Raw genomic sequence first — 19,345 nt, 5'->3', positions numbered from 1 at the left:
CAATCTTAAGAACGTCCATCCGATTTTACTTATGTATGTAACACCATTAGGTCTTCTGAATACTCACTAATAAACTAGTGCACATCAGAACATATCCTTCAGGTTTCACATCATGATTAAGTTATTTTTAAAAATCATCCTTTTATTTACTTATTCAGTAATAACAGAAAGTATGGGCAATAGACATAAAGCATAAAACCATCATAAAACTCCAACACACTGGTGCCTACTCTGTCTTGCTTAAGTTAGTTTCCTCCTTGTTTCTACAAAGTCTTTAGCAAAGTCTTACTGCTACTTCTTTGTTGCTTTTTGTGTTTGCATTTACATACTAATTGAAAGCTTTGTGTTATATGGCCTGCTGGATAGGTTCAGGTCTTCTGAATATTTGTTCAAGGTCAAACTCTAGCTATCTGTGACCCTATAATGAGGAGTGATTAGAGAAACTGGCTAATGGAGCTTTCACAATATGTGTTACTAAGGATCAACATATGCAAAGATGAAATGAATTAGTAGCTCATATTGACAGTATATTAGGTTAGAAACAAATAGCAGTTTTAAAAAGAAAACTATTATATACAAAAATAATCAATAATACAGTCTGCTAACATGAAAGCTACACTTACATCAAAAAAGAAAGTGTATAATGTATGACAAGTACATCTTATACTCTATACTAAAATAATGATTCATTCATTTTCCTATACCATATCGGGATTGTTAAACAATGGCCACTATACTTTTCTCATTTTATTTAGGCATATACCAAGGCTCAGTCCTGAATCAAAAGAATAAGAAAGATCCTAGGGTTCTAGTTAAATAAAAGTATGAATTAAAGAAAAATATTTGCCTCTGAATAATAAAATAAAAGTCCTTGGACCAAACCAAAAGCCAGTATCCGAAGTGAAACTTCATGATAGATGCTCTAAATTCCTTACTTAAAGAGCAGCTGTATTCTCCGATGCAGGAAGACAACAAATTATTATGTCTCCATATTCAGAACTATTAATATTCTAAAGCACAAGAGACAAATCTTTGGGCTAATCCAATTATTATCATAACACCATGAAACTAATATTTATCCATTCTTTTTTTTTTTACTACCTATTCACTTAAGGCTATAAAACTAAAGCCTGCACGAAACATTCAAAATGATAAATAAAATCTCTAAACAATATATAATTGTAGTTCAAAATACTTAACAGACATGTGTGTTCTATTCATACATTTGTACTTCGTCTACATTTCTATATGCAAAGAAGTATTTGGTTTTTACAATAAAAATGAATACGCAAATATAATTAAAATACACATTTTATAAAAGAATAAACATGATTTTAGGTTGCACAAGAGATATGGGAAAATGTTGTTGTTGACTATAAATATTTATAATAGACAAGAAGACAGATGGATATACTTCATTTGTTCCCAAGGAAAAATGAAAACTTTGGGAAACTCATTCATTGACATATTTTACCAATTGGGTGTAAGGTTCTGAAATTGTTTAATCCAGAAATTACCCCAACAGTAGTTTCCAGTAGTGATGATGTTCAGTGCATTAATTAACTGCATATACACATACAACATCTTTCCCTGCAAAATTTGTATATGTATGATCTGCTGCCCTGTCTACATTTTTACAATGCTCAATACCATAGCAAAAACATAAATCCCATTCAATGGCTTTTTAGGAAAGCACCTCCATTTATTGATCAATATTGTGCCTTTTTCTGCAATAAAACATAAAATAAACAATAACAACAGATTTCAAATACAGAGATTTCCATCTAGCAGCTTCTATCAGCAAATTTTATAAAGACGTTATTTGCAGTGAATTCACTGTGTTCGCAATTGCCCTTGTTTGTCAAATTATTTACTGATAATTCGGCCAGTTTGAGAGAACTTTTTTTCCCCCAGTGTCTCATAATGCTTTGCAAAGTCAGTGCAACATACCCCGGAGATGTAACAGCCAACATTGGATGGGATCACCCCCCAAGTATATAATGCTGATCATTTGCATTTCAGTCTGGTTACAAAGCTTGCACATCTCTCACAATGTTCTTTCTTCTTTGATCTCACTGAGGCACAGTGGTGCAGTTGTTGGCATTGCTGCTGCAGAGCTCAGGTCGCCTTTAATGGCACAACCATCAGCCAAGTATACTTGACAGACTTTCTCCAGCTCTCAGGGACACTTTAAAGTTGACTGCACCATTGTAATCTAGTCAAATCTAGTTTAGTCCGTCCTCACTGACTTCAATGCATTTCACAGAGTTTGGTGACATTCACAAACAATTCCGTGTATTCTCCAAACTCAAGGCAAAGCAAACACCACGTAGTTTACTCATCCCTAGTAGTTACTCAACTATCATTTAAGTAAAATAGTATTGGCATTCATAAATATCAAAATACAAGGCAAAGTCTGTTTAATATGTGGAAAGAGATGGGGATCCCACAATGTAATAACTAAGGGGTAGTTAAAATCTTGGAGGGGGTTATCAGGAATGATATATCATCAACTACCTGATTTATCTTAGTATGTGCACATTCCAAATTTAATCTCTGAAATTTTCAATCCTGCTATTGCTTAAAATCCACACTAAATTTATGTACTGTTGAACTAGTTAATTACAAGATGATTCCAGAGATTTCCATTTAAACCAACTCTAAAGCTGTTTTTGTAACAATATGCTTTTAAAGTTTAGTTTGTCAGTGAACCAATCAGTCATGTTTCTAATATTTGGTATTGTAAGATTTATATATGCATCATTAGCTGGTGAAAATTTTATTTCAGAACTCTTCTGTTCTGTTTTCAAGGCTTCTTGTGTAAATGATCAGACTTTGTTATTGCTTTTGCTAGTATATAAACCCAAACTTAGAAAAAAACTTGGGCTGTCATTACATGGACTCAATAAATTTATAACTATGATACTGTAGTACTAGGGTGTTATGCCATGTTAGACTTTATGGATATAGTGACAAATCAAGTAAAATGACACCTTTTATTGGCCAACTAAAAAGATTACAATATGCAAAGTTTTGAGGCAATTCAGGGCCCCTCCTTCAGGAAAGTACATCTTGCCTGAAGAAGGGGTCCGAGCTGCCTCAAAAGCTTGCATATTGTAATCTTTTTTAGTTATCCAATAAAAGGTAACTATGAGACTGTATTACATTTTTTAACATAACATTCAAATATACTTATTACTTACACATTATATTAATGAATGGTAGTTTGTTTTGAAAGTCAAACGAATGACACAAATTCATTGTTTGCAGATTTGTATTTAATGATGAATTGTGCTATTTTCATTATCCTACTAACTGCATGTTTTGTTGATTATGTCTCTGTTAACACAGTACATGTCATACATGCCTTATCCTTCAAACCAATGAAACACTATACAAGTTTTATTTGCGTATGTACCCCAGTGTGACCCTGAACTGTATACAATATTTAGAAAATGGACAGATGATTGGACTGATGGACATCTGTAAAGATGCTCATTACAATGAGAGAGTGATCGGTAATATTATTTCTCTCTCAAAGTAGCCTCAAATTCATTTTTTTGCGTTTGTGCTTCGCTTTAAAAAGTGCAGAACTCACATGGAAAATTAACTTACACAAACACAAATGCATTTACTAACATTACTTCTGCTGGTTTTCTTTTCAACATTTGTTGATGTGATGCTGTATCATTAACACTTTCAGCCATTTTTATATGTATGTGTTTTCTCATGTATTATTGCACCTTCCGGAGTAATTTGTCTAATTGCAGTCACGTATGAGTGCAGTACCAACTTTCTCAGTACTATTTATACTGTAAAAAAGCTATAACCATTACATTTTCTTAACTTAAATACCAAATTAGTACAAAAATATCAATTCCTGTGACATCTCTTAGGTACTTCACAAAGTGATTAACTGAAACAAATAGGGAATAAAACTGAGTAATGGACAACCAATCTATAAAAGGTGAAGGTTCAGTTGATGTGTCATCCTGCATCAAGATCTCTCCCAAGCAGAAGTTTTATAGCAAACAGATGTTTCCAAAGAATTGCTTTCTAAAAAAAACAAATGGGAAAGATGAAGACTGTGGTGGTTGTACATGGAATTATAGTGTTGCAAACAAGAAAAAGATCAGGCTTAGTTCCCTGAGTTAAAGAGAGAGAAGATGTAAAGCACTGTATAAGCGCAGAACTGGCAGAAACCACTGGAACCCTGGTACACCCATCTTCAGTCTGGGGAAGTCTTACCAGAAGCACTCTTCACTGAACAGTTGAGACAAAAAAGCCATTCCTCCACAGCAAAAATAAAGTCAAATTACTCACACACATGAGGAAACACAAAGGCTATAGTATAGAAAAATTGCAGCAGATGGTCGACTGGTGAGTCAAAATGTAAAATGTTTGGCTCCAACAGAAGGTAGTTTTAAAGGGCTGAAGAATGACACATGGATGAATGTCTGCAGGCAACACTGAAATGTGGTGCAGATTCTCTGAATTTTCAAAAAATTTTCATTTTCAAAAGTTTCATCAAAATTAACTGCATATACTGTATATACTGTAACAGGCTAGCTGTGTTATCCAGATTCACTCAGGAAATTTTGTAAGCTATTGGACATCACCTACACTGCTTTCAGTTATCAGGGCATATCAGAATTACTATGTAACTAACCAAGTGTTCTTCTGTATATAATATTTGTATTTTTTTTTTAAATATATAAAGTATATACCTAGGGCCACTATTATTGGCAGGCAGTGTGTAGATGTAGTTAATCCTTTGGACCCAGGGCTTCAAATCCTTCAGGTTGTGGATTCAAAACCTACTAATGACTCTGCAAGACCATGAGTGATTCATTTCACCTACCTGTGCTCCAGAGAATACTTTTGTGCTTTTTGTTGTTAGAGAAATGGTGAAAAGTATTTTTTTTTTTTTATTAAGCCTTGTTTCAGATCGGTACATTACAAAAAAAACAAACAATATGGCAGCCTGTAATTATGAGAAGTATTTTCTTTCCCATAGGTCATATTTTGTTGGATAAATATTTTTGTACTTATTTATTCGTTAAAGGATGTATTTTAAGGAAATGTTCTTTAAGTAAACTGCTCAAAATAATTAAAGGAACACTTTGAAAACACATCAGATCTCAATGGGAAAAAGAAATCCTCCTGGATATCTATACTGATATAGACTGGGTAATGTGTTAGCAACGAAAGGATGCCACATCGTTTGATGGAAATGAAAATGATCAACCTACAGAGCCCTGAATTCAAAGACGCCCCAAAAATCAGAGTGAAAAAATTATGTGGCAGGCTAGTCCATTTTGCCAAAATTTAATTGCAGCAACTCAAAATTTATGCAGCACTTTGTATGGCCCCTGTGTTCTTGTATACATGCCTGACAACATCGGTGCATGCTTCTAATGAGATGACAGATGGTGTTGTGGGGGATCTCCTCCCAGATCTGGACCAGGGCATCACTGAGCTCCTGGACAGTCTGAGGTGCAACCTGGTGGCATTGGATGGACCAAAACATAATGTCCCAGAGGTGTTCTATTGGATTTAGGTCAGGAAAGTGTGGTGGCCAGTCAATGGTATCAATTCCTTCATCCTCCAGGAACTGCCTGCATACTCTCACCACAAGAGGCCAGGAATTGTCGTGCACCAGGAGCCACTGTACCAGCATAGGGTCTGACAATGGGTCCAAGGATTTCATCCTGATACCTAATGGCAGCCAAGGTGCCTTTGTCAAGCCTGTAGCGGTCTGTGTGACCCTCCATGGATATGCCTCCCCAGACAATCATTAACCCACCACCAAACTGCTCATGCTGAATGATGTTACAGGCAGCATAATGTTCTCCATGGCTTCTCCAGACCCTTTCACTTCTGTCACGTGCTCAGGGTGAACCTGCTCTCATCTGTAAAAAGCACAGGGCACCAGTGGTGCATCTGCCAATTCTGGTATTCTATGGCGAATGCCAATCGAGCTGCATGCTGCTGGGCAGTGAGCTCAGGGCCCATTAGAGGACATGGGGCCCTTGGGTCACCCTCATGAAGTCTTTCTGGTTGTTTGGTCAGAGACATTCACACCAGTGGCCTGCTGGAGGTCATTTTGTAGGGCTCTGGCAGTGCTCATCCTGTTCCTCCTTGCCCAAAGGAGCAGATACTGGTCCTGCTGATGGGTTATGGACCTTCTATGGCCCTCTCCAGCTCTCCTAGAGTAACTGCTTGTCTCCTAGAATCTCCTCCATGCCCTTGAGACTGTGCAGGGAGACACAGCAAACCTTCTGGCAATGACACGTATTGATGTGCCATCCTGGAGAAGTTGGACTACCTGTGCAACCTCTGTAGGGTCCAGGTATCGCCTCATGCTACCAGTAGTGACACTGACTGTAGCCAAATGCAAAACTAGTGAAGAAACAGTCAGAAAAGATGAGGAGGGAAAAATGTCAGTGGCCTCCACCTGTTAAACCATTCCTGTTTTGGGGGTCATCTCATTGTTGCCCTCTAGTGCATCTGTTGTTAATTTCATTAACACCACAGCAGCTGAAACTGATTAACAACCCCCTCTGCTACTTAACTGACCAGATTAATATCCCATAAGTTTCATTGACTTTATGCTATACTCTGATTAAAAAGTGTTCCTTTAATTCTTTTGAGCAGTATATTTATGGTCACTAAACAGTAAGCCTACAAAATTTAATTTTGTTAATAAAAATGAACAGTTAAAACCTGTGGTCTATAATTTAATTATAAAAATACACTTTATTAGCGGACATAGGGCTTCTATTTGTCTGATTATATAGGAAATTACTGTAAAAGGTTTTTTTAAAGGGATAAAGAAAATCATATCAGAATTGACCAATCAAGTAACTTGAAATAGTGGTCTTACAAAAAACCTGATCGGAGCGTCCCTAGTCAGTAGTGTCAATACTACATATAAGCATAAGGGCAGTAAAACTAATATACAACTAGTATATAATTTCTAAAAGTGCTCCCTGTATCTACTGTGTATTCTACAAAGGACATGTAAAACTGAATGAAATGTGCTCTTTAATTTAAGTACTGTGGTGGTCATGGGTCAGTAATAGAAGGACTATGTATGAAGATATTTGAAGCTAGTCAAAATACAAGCCTATCTATTTTAATTTTTGTTTTCCTTAAGCTAAATTTCCAAGTCACTGAACAGGCACAAATAAAATAGAAAGAGTAATGCCATACCTGAAACAGAATACAAAAAAAGTAAACCAGAAAATGACTCCAAGTTAAAAGCTAAATTGAAAGTGTGGAAGGCCAGCCCCCGGACACAGAATGTCCAAAACACACACGTTTATTACAAACAACTATACCACAATGCCTTAATTAGCCAACTCAGTCCCTTCTTTCTTTCTTTCTTTCTCCTCAAATCCTTCTGCCGCCTCTACTCCTCTCACCACAAACTCCGTCTTCCTCCTCCCGACTCCGGCTCATCTACTGGAGTGAGGCAGCAATACCCGGATGTGCTCCAGGTACTCTGTGACAATCTTTCGGCGGCACTTCCTGGTGTGGCGGAAGTGCTGCCATCCAGGGTTCCATAATTGTCCAGGCTCCCCCCTGGTGGTGGCCACGGGTCCCAAAAGGGATGAGCTTCCCAGCTCCGTTCCCATGGCCCCCATTCAGACCAGGACAGCTGCCCTCGCATGGACCTTCCAGGCATCCTGGATGGGTAGGGCCCCCAGCCCTCTGCCACAAGGTTTTATATAATATTTAAAAATAAACACAACATAATGTTAAGCTAATTTTCATAACTGGTAGTCTGGAAAAACAATTTCACATATCGAGCCATTTGAAAAAATATACCATATTTAGCCAGAAGTTCAATTAAAGTAAGGTACCAGTTAGAGTCAGTATCAAAAATTCATCCTGTCGACACTAGCTTGGGCAAATGTCATCTGGCATGTGACACAATCTTTTCCCAGTACTAAATGCCCTCTCAGAAATACCACTTATTGCAGAAACATACAATAACTTCCTAGAATGGTTGCTTACTCTTCAAAAGACAGCTTAAAATGCTACATTTTCTACCATCCTATTGGATGTGTGTAACTGTATAGATTAGTTGTCACAACCAAAAAGATATATACACAAAGAGCACTCTAACACAATGCCTTGTTATAGCAAATGCTAGGGATAACAAAAATGCCAGGCTGAACTTTGACCACAGAACAGGCAAACATCAGCAAACTAGATATGCATGCTTTTTCTCTAAACAGAAAGTGTAAACCTATTAAAGAAATGAGGGTACAATGTACAGTAGATGTTTGATTATAAAGCTCATTTAAACAGGAGGTTGGCCACCAAACAGTACAGCAATGATTGTATGTTCTCTATCTGAAATGGGATATTCTCCAGCATTGATTTTGAAAGTGGCCAAAGAATAAGCCCAATGTTCTAAGACATGTAAATAGTAAATTTCTAGCATAAATGGTTTATACAATTATTTGATTTGTGTTAGAACTAATTAAATATGGACACCAACAACCATAACCATTATGATATTGTTGAATTTGTAGTCCATTCATCCATCCTTCCATCTTCTTCCACTTATCCGAGGTCGGGTCACGGGGGCAGCAGCTTGAGCAGAGAGGCCCAGACTTCCCTCTCCCCAGCCACTTCTTCTAGCTCTTCTGGGAGAATCCCAAGGCATTCCCAGGCCAGCCGTGAGACATAGTCCCTCCAGCATGTCCTGGGTCTTCCCTAGGGCCTCCTCCCAGTTGGAGGTGCCCGGAACACCTCACCAGGGAGGCGTCCAGAAGGCATCCTGATCAGATGCCCGAGCCACCTCATCTAACTTCTCTCGATGCGGAGGAGCAGCGGCTCTACTCTGAGCCCCTCCCGGATGACTGAGCTTCTCACCCTGTCTTTAAGGGAAAACCCAGACACCCTACGGAAGAAACTCATTTCAGCCGCTCATGACCATAGGTGAGGGTAGGAACGTAGATCAACTGGTAAATTGAGTGGCAGCCTTTCCAGCAGCTCTGTGTATGATTTTATCTTAAAAGTCTTTATTTTTCTACCTTTTTCTCTATTTTTCTTTATTTCACTGTTAACTCCTACCACTTTCTTTTATGTGGACTCATTCCCTGGACACTTGTTACTACTTGGAGATGTGAATTTCCCCTTGGGATTAATAAAGTATCTATCAATTCTAAAAATGCAATTCTAAAAATACATCTTAAGACTTATTTATTTAACAAAAATTCAACATCCTGGAATAGAACAGTCAATGCACCCCAAAAATTAATCAATCCCTAATCTAGTAATGATATTTGTTTTGATAATGTATCATGTACAGTGCATCCGGAAAGTATTCACAGTGCATCACTTTTTCCACATTTTGTTATGTTACAGCCTTACTCCATAATGGATTAAATTAATTTCTTTTCCTCAGAATTCTACACACAACACCCCATAATGACAACATAAAAAAAGTTTACTTGAGATTTTTGCAAATGTATTAAAAATAAAAAAACTGAGAAATCACATGTACATAAGTATTCACAGCCTTTGCTCAATACTTTGTTGATGCACCTTTGGCCTCAAGTCTTTTTGAATATGATCCCACAAGCTTGGCACATCTATCCTTGGCCAGTTTCGCACATTCCATTCCTGCTGAAAGATGAACTGTCAAGACTGCTCTGGAGCAGGATTTCATCCAGGATGTATCTGCACATTGCTGCAGTCATCTTTCCCTTTATCCTGACTAGTCTCTCGGTTCCTGCCGCTGAAAAACATCCCCACAGCATGATGCTGCCACCACCATGCTTCACTGTAGGGATGGTATTGGCCTGGTGATGAGCAGTGCCTAGGTTTCCTCCAAATGTGACGCCTGGCATTCACACCAAAGAATTCACACCAAAGAATTCAATCTTTGTCACATCAGACCAGAAAATTTTGTTTCTCATGGTCAGAGTCCTTCAGGTGCCTTTTGGCACACTCCAGGTGGGCTGCCATGTGTCTTTTACTAAGGAGTGGCTTTGGTCTGGCCACTCTACCATACAGGCCTGATTGGTGGATTGCTGCAGAGATGGTTGTCCTTCTGGAAGGTTCTCCTCTCTCCACAGAGGACCTCTGGAGCTATGACAGAGTGACCATCATGTTCTTCGTCACCTCACTAACTAAATGCCCTTCTCCCCCGATCGCTCAGTTTAGATGGCCAGCCAGCTCTAGGAGGAGTCCTGGTGGTTTCAAACTTCTTCCACTTACAGGTGATGGAGGCCACCGTGCTCATTGGGACCTTCAAAGCAGCAGAAATTTTTCTGTAACCTTCCCCAGATTTGTGCCTTGAGATAATCCTGTCTCGGAGGTCTACAGACAATTCCTTTGATTTCATGCTTGGCTTGTGCTCTGACATAAACTGTCAATTGTGGGACCTTATATAGACAGGTGTGTGCCTTTCCAAATCATGTCCAATCAACTGAATTTACCACAGGTGGACTCCAATTAAGCTGCAGAAACATCTCAAGGATGATCAGGGGAAACAGGATGCACCTGAGCTCAATTTTGAGCTTCATGGCAAAGGCTGTGAATACTTATGTACATGTGCCTTCTCAATTTTTTTATTTTTAATAAATTTGCAAAAACCTCAAGTGAACTATTTTCATGTTGTCATTATGGGGTGTTGTGTAGAATTCGGAGGAAAAAAATGAATTTAATCCATTTTGGAATGTGGAAATATGGAAAAAGTGATGCGCTGTGAATACTTTCCGGATGCACTGTATAACGAACCAATACAAATAATTAGCCAATCACTTTATATTATCTTTAAGGGATAATAAAACAAAACAATTGTATCAGATCTTAACAGTGCATACATAAGGATGAATATATACATAAAGAAACTATATAAGCATTTAAACACATGTCAGAATTGTCCTGTTGCTTGTTTGTGTACATATGTAACACAGTCGTGAGTTTTGCCAAGAAATATTATCATCATTGGGAGGTATTGGTTGCTGATTCTTTGCGGGCCCTCTTAGAGGAAGGTGGGATTGAAAAATAAATAAGCAATAAATAACTCATGCAAATAATTAATTGTTACATTTCTAAACGTTTTACAGTAAGTATACTGTTGTTTGCTAAATTATTATGCAATTAAAATAAAAAACTCAATTTTTTCAAGTGTTCTCCTGTCATGTGCACTAAGAAAATGATTTAAATCAAAAAAAAAAAAAAACCTTAAGTATAATACTTATATTAAAAACACGCTATATATATATATATAAAATTCCAGAGTAGACTGTAACAATAATCCTTTACTCATGTTTAATAATCTGTATAGTCTTCACTATCTTCAAATTAGAAACTTTGTTAAACAGAACCTGCCCAATTTTCCTCACCTCCCACCTCCCTCTATGCTGGAAAAAATATTGATCAGTTTCAAAGACTTAGACAGCATTTCTGCAATATATAAAACCATTTTACAGTCCCTCCCTTTCAAAGATCCAAGAGGACAGTGGGAAATCAACCTCTCACTCAACATATCAGAAAAGGACTGGAAGGTAACAATGCAGAGATTTCACTCAAGCTCCATATGCGCAAAGCATACAATTATTCAACTTAAAATTATATATCGAGCACATCTGTCTCATTTAAAATTGTCCAAAATATTTCCAGGGCAAGATCCAACCTGCGAACGTTGCAATCAAGTTCCAGCCTCACTGGGTCACATGTTTTGGGCCTGCATCAAATTAACATCATTCTAGACCAAAATTTTTAAATGCCTTTCACACAGTCTTGGTGTCACACTCCCTCCTAACCCACTATCAGCTGTGTTTGGTGGACTCCCAGATGGGCTTAAAGTAGAGAAGGACAAACAAACTGTGATTCCCTTTACTACACTATTGGCACGCAGACTTATCTTGCTACACTGGAAGAATCCTAACTCTCCCCTTTTAAGTCAGTGGGTAAGTGATGTTGCATAGTATTTGAAATTGGAAAAAAATAAAATTCTCACTTAGAGGATCTGTGCAGAATTTTTTCAAAACCTGGCAGGATCTAATCAATAATATTTTAGAATAACCTCTTAAAGCATTGAGGAAGCAGATTCTCTCCCCATTTCTTTTTCTTCTCCATGTATCTATATTCACTTATTAAATTTTTCTATTTACTTATTTTAACTAGGTTTAAGTTGCATTCTGCTGTCCATGCTCTCTTTCTCAGGGGTGGGGGTTGATTTCTTTTCAATTCTATTCTTGTAAACTTGCATGGGGACTTGGAGCCTATCACAACAGCATTGGGCACAAGGCAAGAAACAACTCTGAACACTATGTCAGTTGATCACAGTGCTCACTTATTACACACACACACATATGTTCAATAAAATGTACATTTATTTGCTTAGCAGACACTTTTGTCCAAAGCAACTCGGAGAAGAGATGCACATAATCAAGTAAACATCAGTCTGGGCAACTGTTTACAAACAAAGGTTACATGACATATTACTGATTATCACAAGTGAAGTACTCACAACAAAATACAAGCTGGTTGCATTTCCATAGATATGAAAACCTAACAGTAATTAGAACTTCACCAAACATGTAAGCCTTCTAATGTTTCTTAATTTTGAGCATCTAAAAAGTTTGAATGAAGTTGGTCAATTAGGATTCTCCAATTGGCCTAACACACAAATGTGTGTGATGTGGGAAGAAAACAAGAGTACTAAGAGAAAAACCCAGACATGCCCAGGTCTTTTATAGATATATTAAATATATTATCTGTAAGACTGGACACCAGAATCCTAGAACTATGAAGCTGCATCACAAACACACTCTAAATTTGATAAAATATCTGAACTTTAATTTATGTTACATTGAAGTTATCAAACAACATTTTATAATTTCAAACACAATTTGCACAAACAATACATGAAAATAACATTTGCAACAGCAAATGCTCCTGGAAAATCCATTTGCATGTATAACCTGTCTGATTTTACTGGACCTGGAGGTATACAAGTATTTCAGGCATGAAAATATAATTTGCTTTTAAAAATAAGGATCATGTCACATTCACACTTAGACAACTTGATTTAACTTTCATCTGGAAACTCAAACAAACATTTTTAAACTAAACTAAGTAGAAACTTACTAGGTATTCATAAACTAAATTAGAATGTAATATCTTAAAACTTTATAAAATTATTTGGAATATGTGATGGCGCCAAAGTCTTTAGGCCAAATCAATTGATGTATTATAAATTCTTTTTGGAATAAATAATACTTTTTGTAGGAAACATTGGATGGTTTACAAATGTTTCAATGGCATGCAAGACAGGGTAAATTACATATGTATTTATATATACAATTCAGTATTTTAAGAGATATTTATTTTATGTCTGCAGTTTGAATTATTTGGGTAAATGGCAATGATACACTCAATGAACAAGAATTTCATTTTTTTTATTCTTTGTGAAAACTTCTATCTGGCAATTCATTTCCAGAACAAATGTAATCCAGGTTATGAGGTGCTACCAATAATACAACCAACCATATTTTACTTTTTGAGGCACTATACAAATGGTTAATTTATTAATTGAATCTGTGTGTGTGCACTGCATGATTATGCTGTTTGTGACATAAGATATTATTTAAGATGTCTGTTCTTTGCCTGAATGCACTTTTTCTGTTACAGGGTAAGGTGAGGTAACTTACCATTATCAACACATTACAGCAGGCTAAAGTTACCAATATGCCATGTCTTAATCCTGCTAAATCTCTCCTCTGCCTCTGGCATAGTCAATGACTAAATATTACCTGCCACCCTTCCTGACCTTGGCATCAATGAGACTGCTCTTATTTGGTTTGAGTCTTACCTTTTGGGAAGATCCTACCAGTGTGCCCTAGTGTGGAGAGATGTCATAGGTGCACCTGGCAAGCATGAGGGTTGGCCCAAGGATTGGTACTGGGCCTTCTCCTCCTCTATGTAAACACCACCACACTAGGTCCTATCATCCAGTGCCATGGTTTGTCTTATCATCACTGTGCTAATGATGTGAAACTGTACCCAACATTCCCTGCAGTGGAAGACACAGTATCAGCTACTGTCTCTGCATGTCTCACTGATAATTCCAGCTCCCACTCAGATTGGCAAAGACAGACCTTCTTGTTATCCCAGCTCATCTGTTTGTATAGTACCCCATATCCATTCAGCTTGGCTCATCTCTATCACCCACCAACATAATGCGCAAACTTGGGATGGTGATTGAGGACAAGCTGCAGATCCACTCTTTACAATATCTGCCAAAATCAGACCCCATCTAACATATTATGTGGCACAACTCCTGGTCCAGGCTTTGGTTTTGCCACATAGGGACTATTGCAATTCTTTGATGGCAAGCGTACTGGCATCTGTCACCATGTCGCTGCAGAAGATTCAAAATGCAGCAGTGCACCTAGTATTCAACCAGTTGATGCAGTCACATGTCACTCTACTTTTCAGCGCACTATATTGGATTCTTGTGGCAGCATGAAAAATTGCGTACAATGCAGTCAATAGTTCAACACCTGTATATATGGAGACACTCGTGAGGTTCTATGCTCTTTCTCAAGTACACAGGACTTCTGATGAAATGTGTCTTGAGATGCCATCTGTGTACAGGATCCAATCTTAGTCCAGACTCATTTCATGTGTAGCTCCTGGATGTTGTAACAAGTTGCCCACCCAGATTCAAAATTCTGACTCCCTTAGTGTGTTTAAGGAGCTTTTGAACTCTCTCGTGTTCAGTGAATTTCTGTCTAATTAGTTTGTTTGTTGTTCTGTGCTTTTTATTTCTGATGAGCAATTTTGAACCCTCGACTATCGTTTAGTCGATTATGTTTACCTCTTTTGTAAGTTGCTTTGGATATTAGCGTTTTCAATGACGTATATGTAAATGTGAGCTGTAGTCTATCCAGCGGCAAAGACTAATTCAACCGAGACCGGATGAGAGTACATCACATGACACATTTACTCATGTCATTTTTCTTGTATTATCCAAAACAACCTCTTATTTGGGAATGTGGAAAGAACCCGCAGGATTCCAATGTCCATACTTCACACTGACAGGAACTGGACACAGAACAAATCATTGAACATGCGAAGCAGGATATGAATACCGTGCATAATACGAAATATTAAAAAAACATTTGGTTGATTTGTATAAAACATGTTCATAACATTATAGTAATTATGGACTATTGTTAGCATAACAGTATTGGCTGACACCACCAAAGCAGTTACCACGTAATCACTTTACTAGTTTAAATATACTGAGGCATCGATGGCACTGCCACATATCTGTGCATCATTAGGCCCGCTAAACAATCCTACAATTCGCAAAAACCCCCCAACGTTATAATGCTGGAAACAACCAACTGACAATTATGACCTGGTGCTTCAACGTGATAGCATAAAGATTCTAAGCGCCACATTCTTGTATCTCCACCTGTCAAACCTACACACCCGAGGCCTAGCAGATAACAACGCGTCTTTCTCTCAGAAGCCATTTTAATAAATACGTAAAACGATGTCAATAACCCTTTCATGATGCGCTAAACGGTAAAAGTAAAACTCCCAACGAGGCTGATATTTTGTGAAACCAATTTCTGCGTAAATACTATCTCCTGTGTGTTACGTCCCAGCGTCCCTTCTTCTACCACGTCACTGACTCCAACACTGCGGAAACGCAGATCCCGAGAGCGAGAGGCTGGCATTCATGTTTCTTACTACCGTTTCAAGTGCCGACAGCTTACTTACCCGTATCCCCAATAATGATATATTTGAAGAGGTATGCATATGCCATTTCTAAGAAGATCTTAGTAACACCTGATCTGGTGTTTCTACTTAGATGTTACAATGTTACAGATATCCAAATAACTCGTCTAGCTTTCTCTCTGCGCCCGCGACGACAAGGAACAATAAACACCTTCCAGCTCCGGCAACGTACGTCAGAAGGCCCGCCCCGCCACGCCACGCCCCGCCACGTATGCACGCACGCACGCAACGCGGAACCCGGAAATGCTCTTTCTTCTCATTCGGATAGGTAAGACGGATGTTGAGAACGGAAAACGTAACAGCATAACAAAAAACTTAAATGTGTTCCATATTTTTTTTAAGTTTTATTTTGTTAATATTTATTTCAACAAATATATTACAAAATACAACAAAAAGCATATAATTGTTAGAATGATATTCAGGTTGGGTACGATACATACATAATACAGACTTAACCACAGAGCCACATTATATTGCTATGTCAATTTTAAACCTCAGCTCATTGACAATATCAAGAGTTCTTACAGCTTTGGTACTTTTAGGACCATTTATTATTTGGAGGCAATGATTCGGTTTGATCTTGAGAATGTTACATTTTGGTTTTCTTCTAGACCATTTCATTGCATGAGTAAGATTTCGTCAAAGAATTATTAACCAGTTAATCAGGTATGCAGTTTTACAATCAATATCAGACCTTTTGAAACACAGAAATAAATCACTTTCATATTAAAAACAAAATTAAAGGACTAATACAGCACATTCTGTATACGAATCTAGAACACCAAAGAGTACCGACATTCCCAAAAAAGATGGGAAAAATGTTTGACTCCTCACAAAATACATAAATAATAAAAAATGCTCAAAAAATTAAAGAAACACTTTGAAAACACTTCAAATCTCAATAGGAAAAAAATCATGCTGGATATCTATACAGATATAGACTGGGTAATGTGTTAGGAATGAAAGGGTTCCACATCGTTTGATGGAAATAAAAATTATCAACCTACAGAGGGTTGAATTCAAAGACACCCCAAAAATCAAAGTGAAAAAATGATGCGGCAGGCTAGTCCATTTTACCGAAATGTCATTGCAGCAACTCAAAATCGTACTCAGTAGTTTGTATGCCCCCGCCTCCAAGTGCTTATATGCATGCTCCTAATGAAACAATGGTTGATGTCCTGGGGGATCTCCTCCCAGATCTGGACCAGGGCATCACTGAGCTCCTGGACAGTCTGAGGTGCAACCTGGTAGCGCGTGATGGACCAAAACATAATGTCCCAGAGGTGTTCCATCAGATTTAGGTCAGGTGAGTGTGGGGACCAGTCAATTGTATCAATTCCTTCATCCTCCAGGAACTGCCTCCATATTCTCGCCACAAGGCCAGGCATTGTCGTGCATCAGGAGGAACCCAGGACCCACTGCACCAACACAGGGTCTGACAATGGGTCCAAGGATTTCATCCCGATATCTAATGGCAGCCAAGGTACCGTTATCAAACCTGTAGAGGTCTGTGCGTCCCTCCATGGATATGCTTCCCCAGACCATCACTGACCCACCACCAAACTGGTCATGCTGAACTATGATACAGACAGCATAACATTCTCCAAGGCTTCTCCAGACCCTTTCACGTCTGTCACATGTGAATTCAGCCCTCTGTAGGTTGATAATTTTCATTTCCATAAAACAGTGTGCCATCCTTTTGTTCATAACACATTGCCCTGTCCATATCAGTATAGATATCCAGCATTGATTCATTCAGTTCTGATGTGTTTTCAAAGTGTTCCTTTAATTTTTGTGAGCAGTTTATATGTATTGTGAAAGACCAGCCCGGTCACAGACATACACTGAGACAGCCAAGTCCAAAATCACACACGTTTATTCTCTTTCACCTTGTACAGCCCCACATGATGCCTAAACTTACAATAAACTCAGTCCTTTACTTCTTTTTCTCTCTCTTTTTCTCTTCTGCTTCCTCCACTCTTGCCAGCTTCTTCCACCCGACTCTGGCTCCTTGAATGAAGTGAAGTGGCCTCTTTTATACTGCACCTGGAAGTGCTCCAGGTGCTCTCCGAACACCTTTCAGCAGTACTTCCGGATGTGGCAGAAGTGCTGCATGGGAATCCTGCTCCTCTTCTTGCAGCACTTCAAGGCATGGTGCAAGTGCTGCATGCTAAGGCTCTTGAGCTATCCAGGCGCCCCTGTCGGTAGCCACAGGCTCCTGCAGGGTTGAGCTTCTAAGCTTCTAGGACATGGCCCCCATGCAACCCAAGGGGGCTGCCCTCTTGTCTCCCTGTCCCTTGCTCCGACAGACCTCCCTGTAGGTCACGGTCCCTGGCCATCTATCACTATATATATATATATATATATATATATATATATATATATATATATATATATATATATATATATATATATAATCAGTTTCAGTCGTAAATCTACGACCAAAAAAAACGTTTAACAGGATAAATCCTATGTATCAATTTAAAAGATACCTCCTACAGTTAAATAAAAAATAAAAATCCATAATAATAGAAGGGTCATTTGTTTTGATTCCAGATGTTGATATCTGTCTTTTATTTTATAAGCAGGATTCTTTTTCATCTGAAACGACCTACACATGTCTGCAAAATTAAACTCATTCAAAATTGTTTGAATTGTGAGTACCGGTAGTTATTTTTATTTACATTTATGAACTCAATATAAATATAATTAGAATGTTTCCATCACACCACAGTTAAGTAAAAAGTGAAAAGAAATTTAACTAGAATATAACAAATTACATAATTTATCATGTATACAATATTGCTCTAAATCAATTACCATTAAAATATTTATTCAATCTAATACTTTAAACATAATATTTAAAGAAAAAAATATATATTTAGTGGCTTACATTTTTGTCACTTAGTGTTTTTGATCCAAGCCTTCATTTTGTGGCCTGTGGTATGAACACTTTTTATGGCACATTCCTATATTATCCAGTAGTGGTCTGCATGCCATCATCCCTGGCATCTTCTTTCCATGTCTTTGATGTCCTCATGGAATATTTTACCCTGCCCTTCACTCACCACTCCAGGATTTTCAGGGAAAAGTTCCAAATGTGAATCCAAAAAGTGAACTTTGAGAATCATGTTGCACTTCATCCATCCATCCATTTTTCAAACACGCTTTAGCTGGAGGCTGTCCCAGCAATCATTGAGTGCAAGGCAGGAACAATCCCTGAACAGAACGATATTCCATTTCAGGGTGAACACACATCCCACACTCACATTACATGGTCAGTTTAGCATCGCCAGTTCCCCTAACCTGCATGTCTTTGGAATGTGGGAGGTAACTTTAACACCTAGAGGAAACCCACACAGAGAGGACCTGGAATGTGAATCCTGGTCTGCTAACTGTGAGGCATCAGCGTAACTACTGCAGAACTATGCTGTCAACAACCCAAGTTCTTAAGCTTAATAAAATGTTTGCAGTTTCTTTATAATTAGGATCATTATTGTTACCAAAAAACTTAGAAATTACTTCTGTAAATGATAACCAAGCCCTTTTTTCTTATACT

General features: G+C 38.0%; 1 protein-coding gene across 1 annotated transcript in view; it reads right to left on the bottom strand.

Annotated features, from left to right (window-relative positions):
- The window catches only part of rab2a (RAB2A, member RAS oncogene family), an 81,771-nt gene extending 65,807 nt beyond the window's left edge, over positions 1-15,964 (bottom strand). The window contains exon 1 of the mRNA XM_039754565.1: positions 15,769-15,964. Within this exon, the coding sequence (XP_039610499.1) occupies positions 15,769-15,814 (46 nt within the window). The 5' untranslated portion in view covers positions 15,815-15,964. The remainder of the gene's footprint in view (positions 1-15,768) is intronic.
- Between the last annotated feature and the right edge of the window lie 3,381 nt (positions 15,965-19,345).

The sequence above is a fragment of the Polypterus senegalus genome, chromosome 5, assembly GCF_016835505.1.
Source record: "Polypterus senegalus isolate Bchr_013 chromosome 5, ASM1683550v1, whole genome shotgun sequence".
Taxonomy (NCBI): Eukaryota; Metazoa; Chordata; class Cladistia; order Polypteriformes; family Polypteridae; genus Polypterus; species Polypterus senegalus.
Note: the sequence above shows the minus strand (reverse complement) of the source record. Positions and strands in the feature narration are given on the sequence as shown.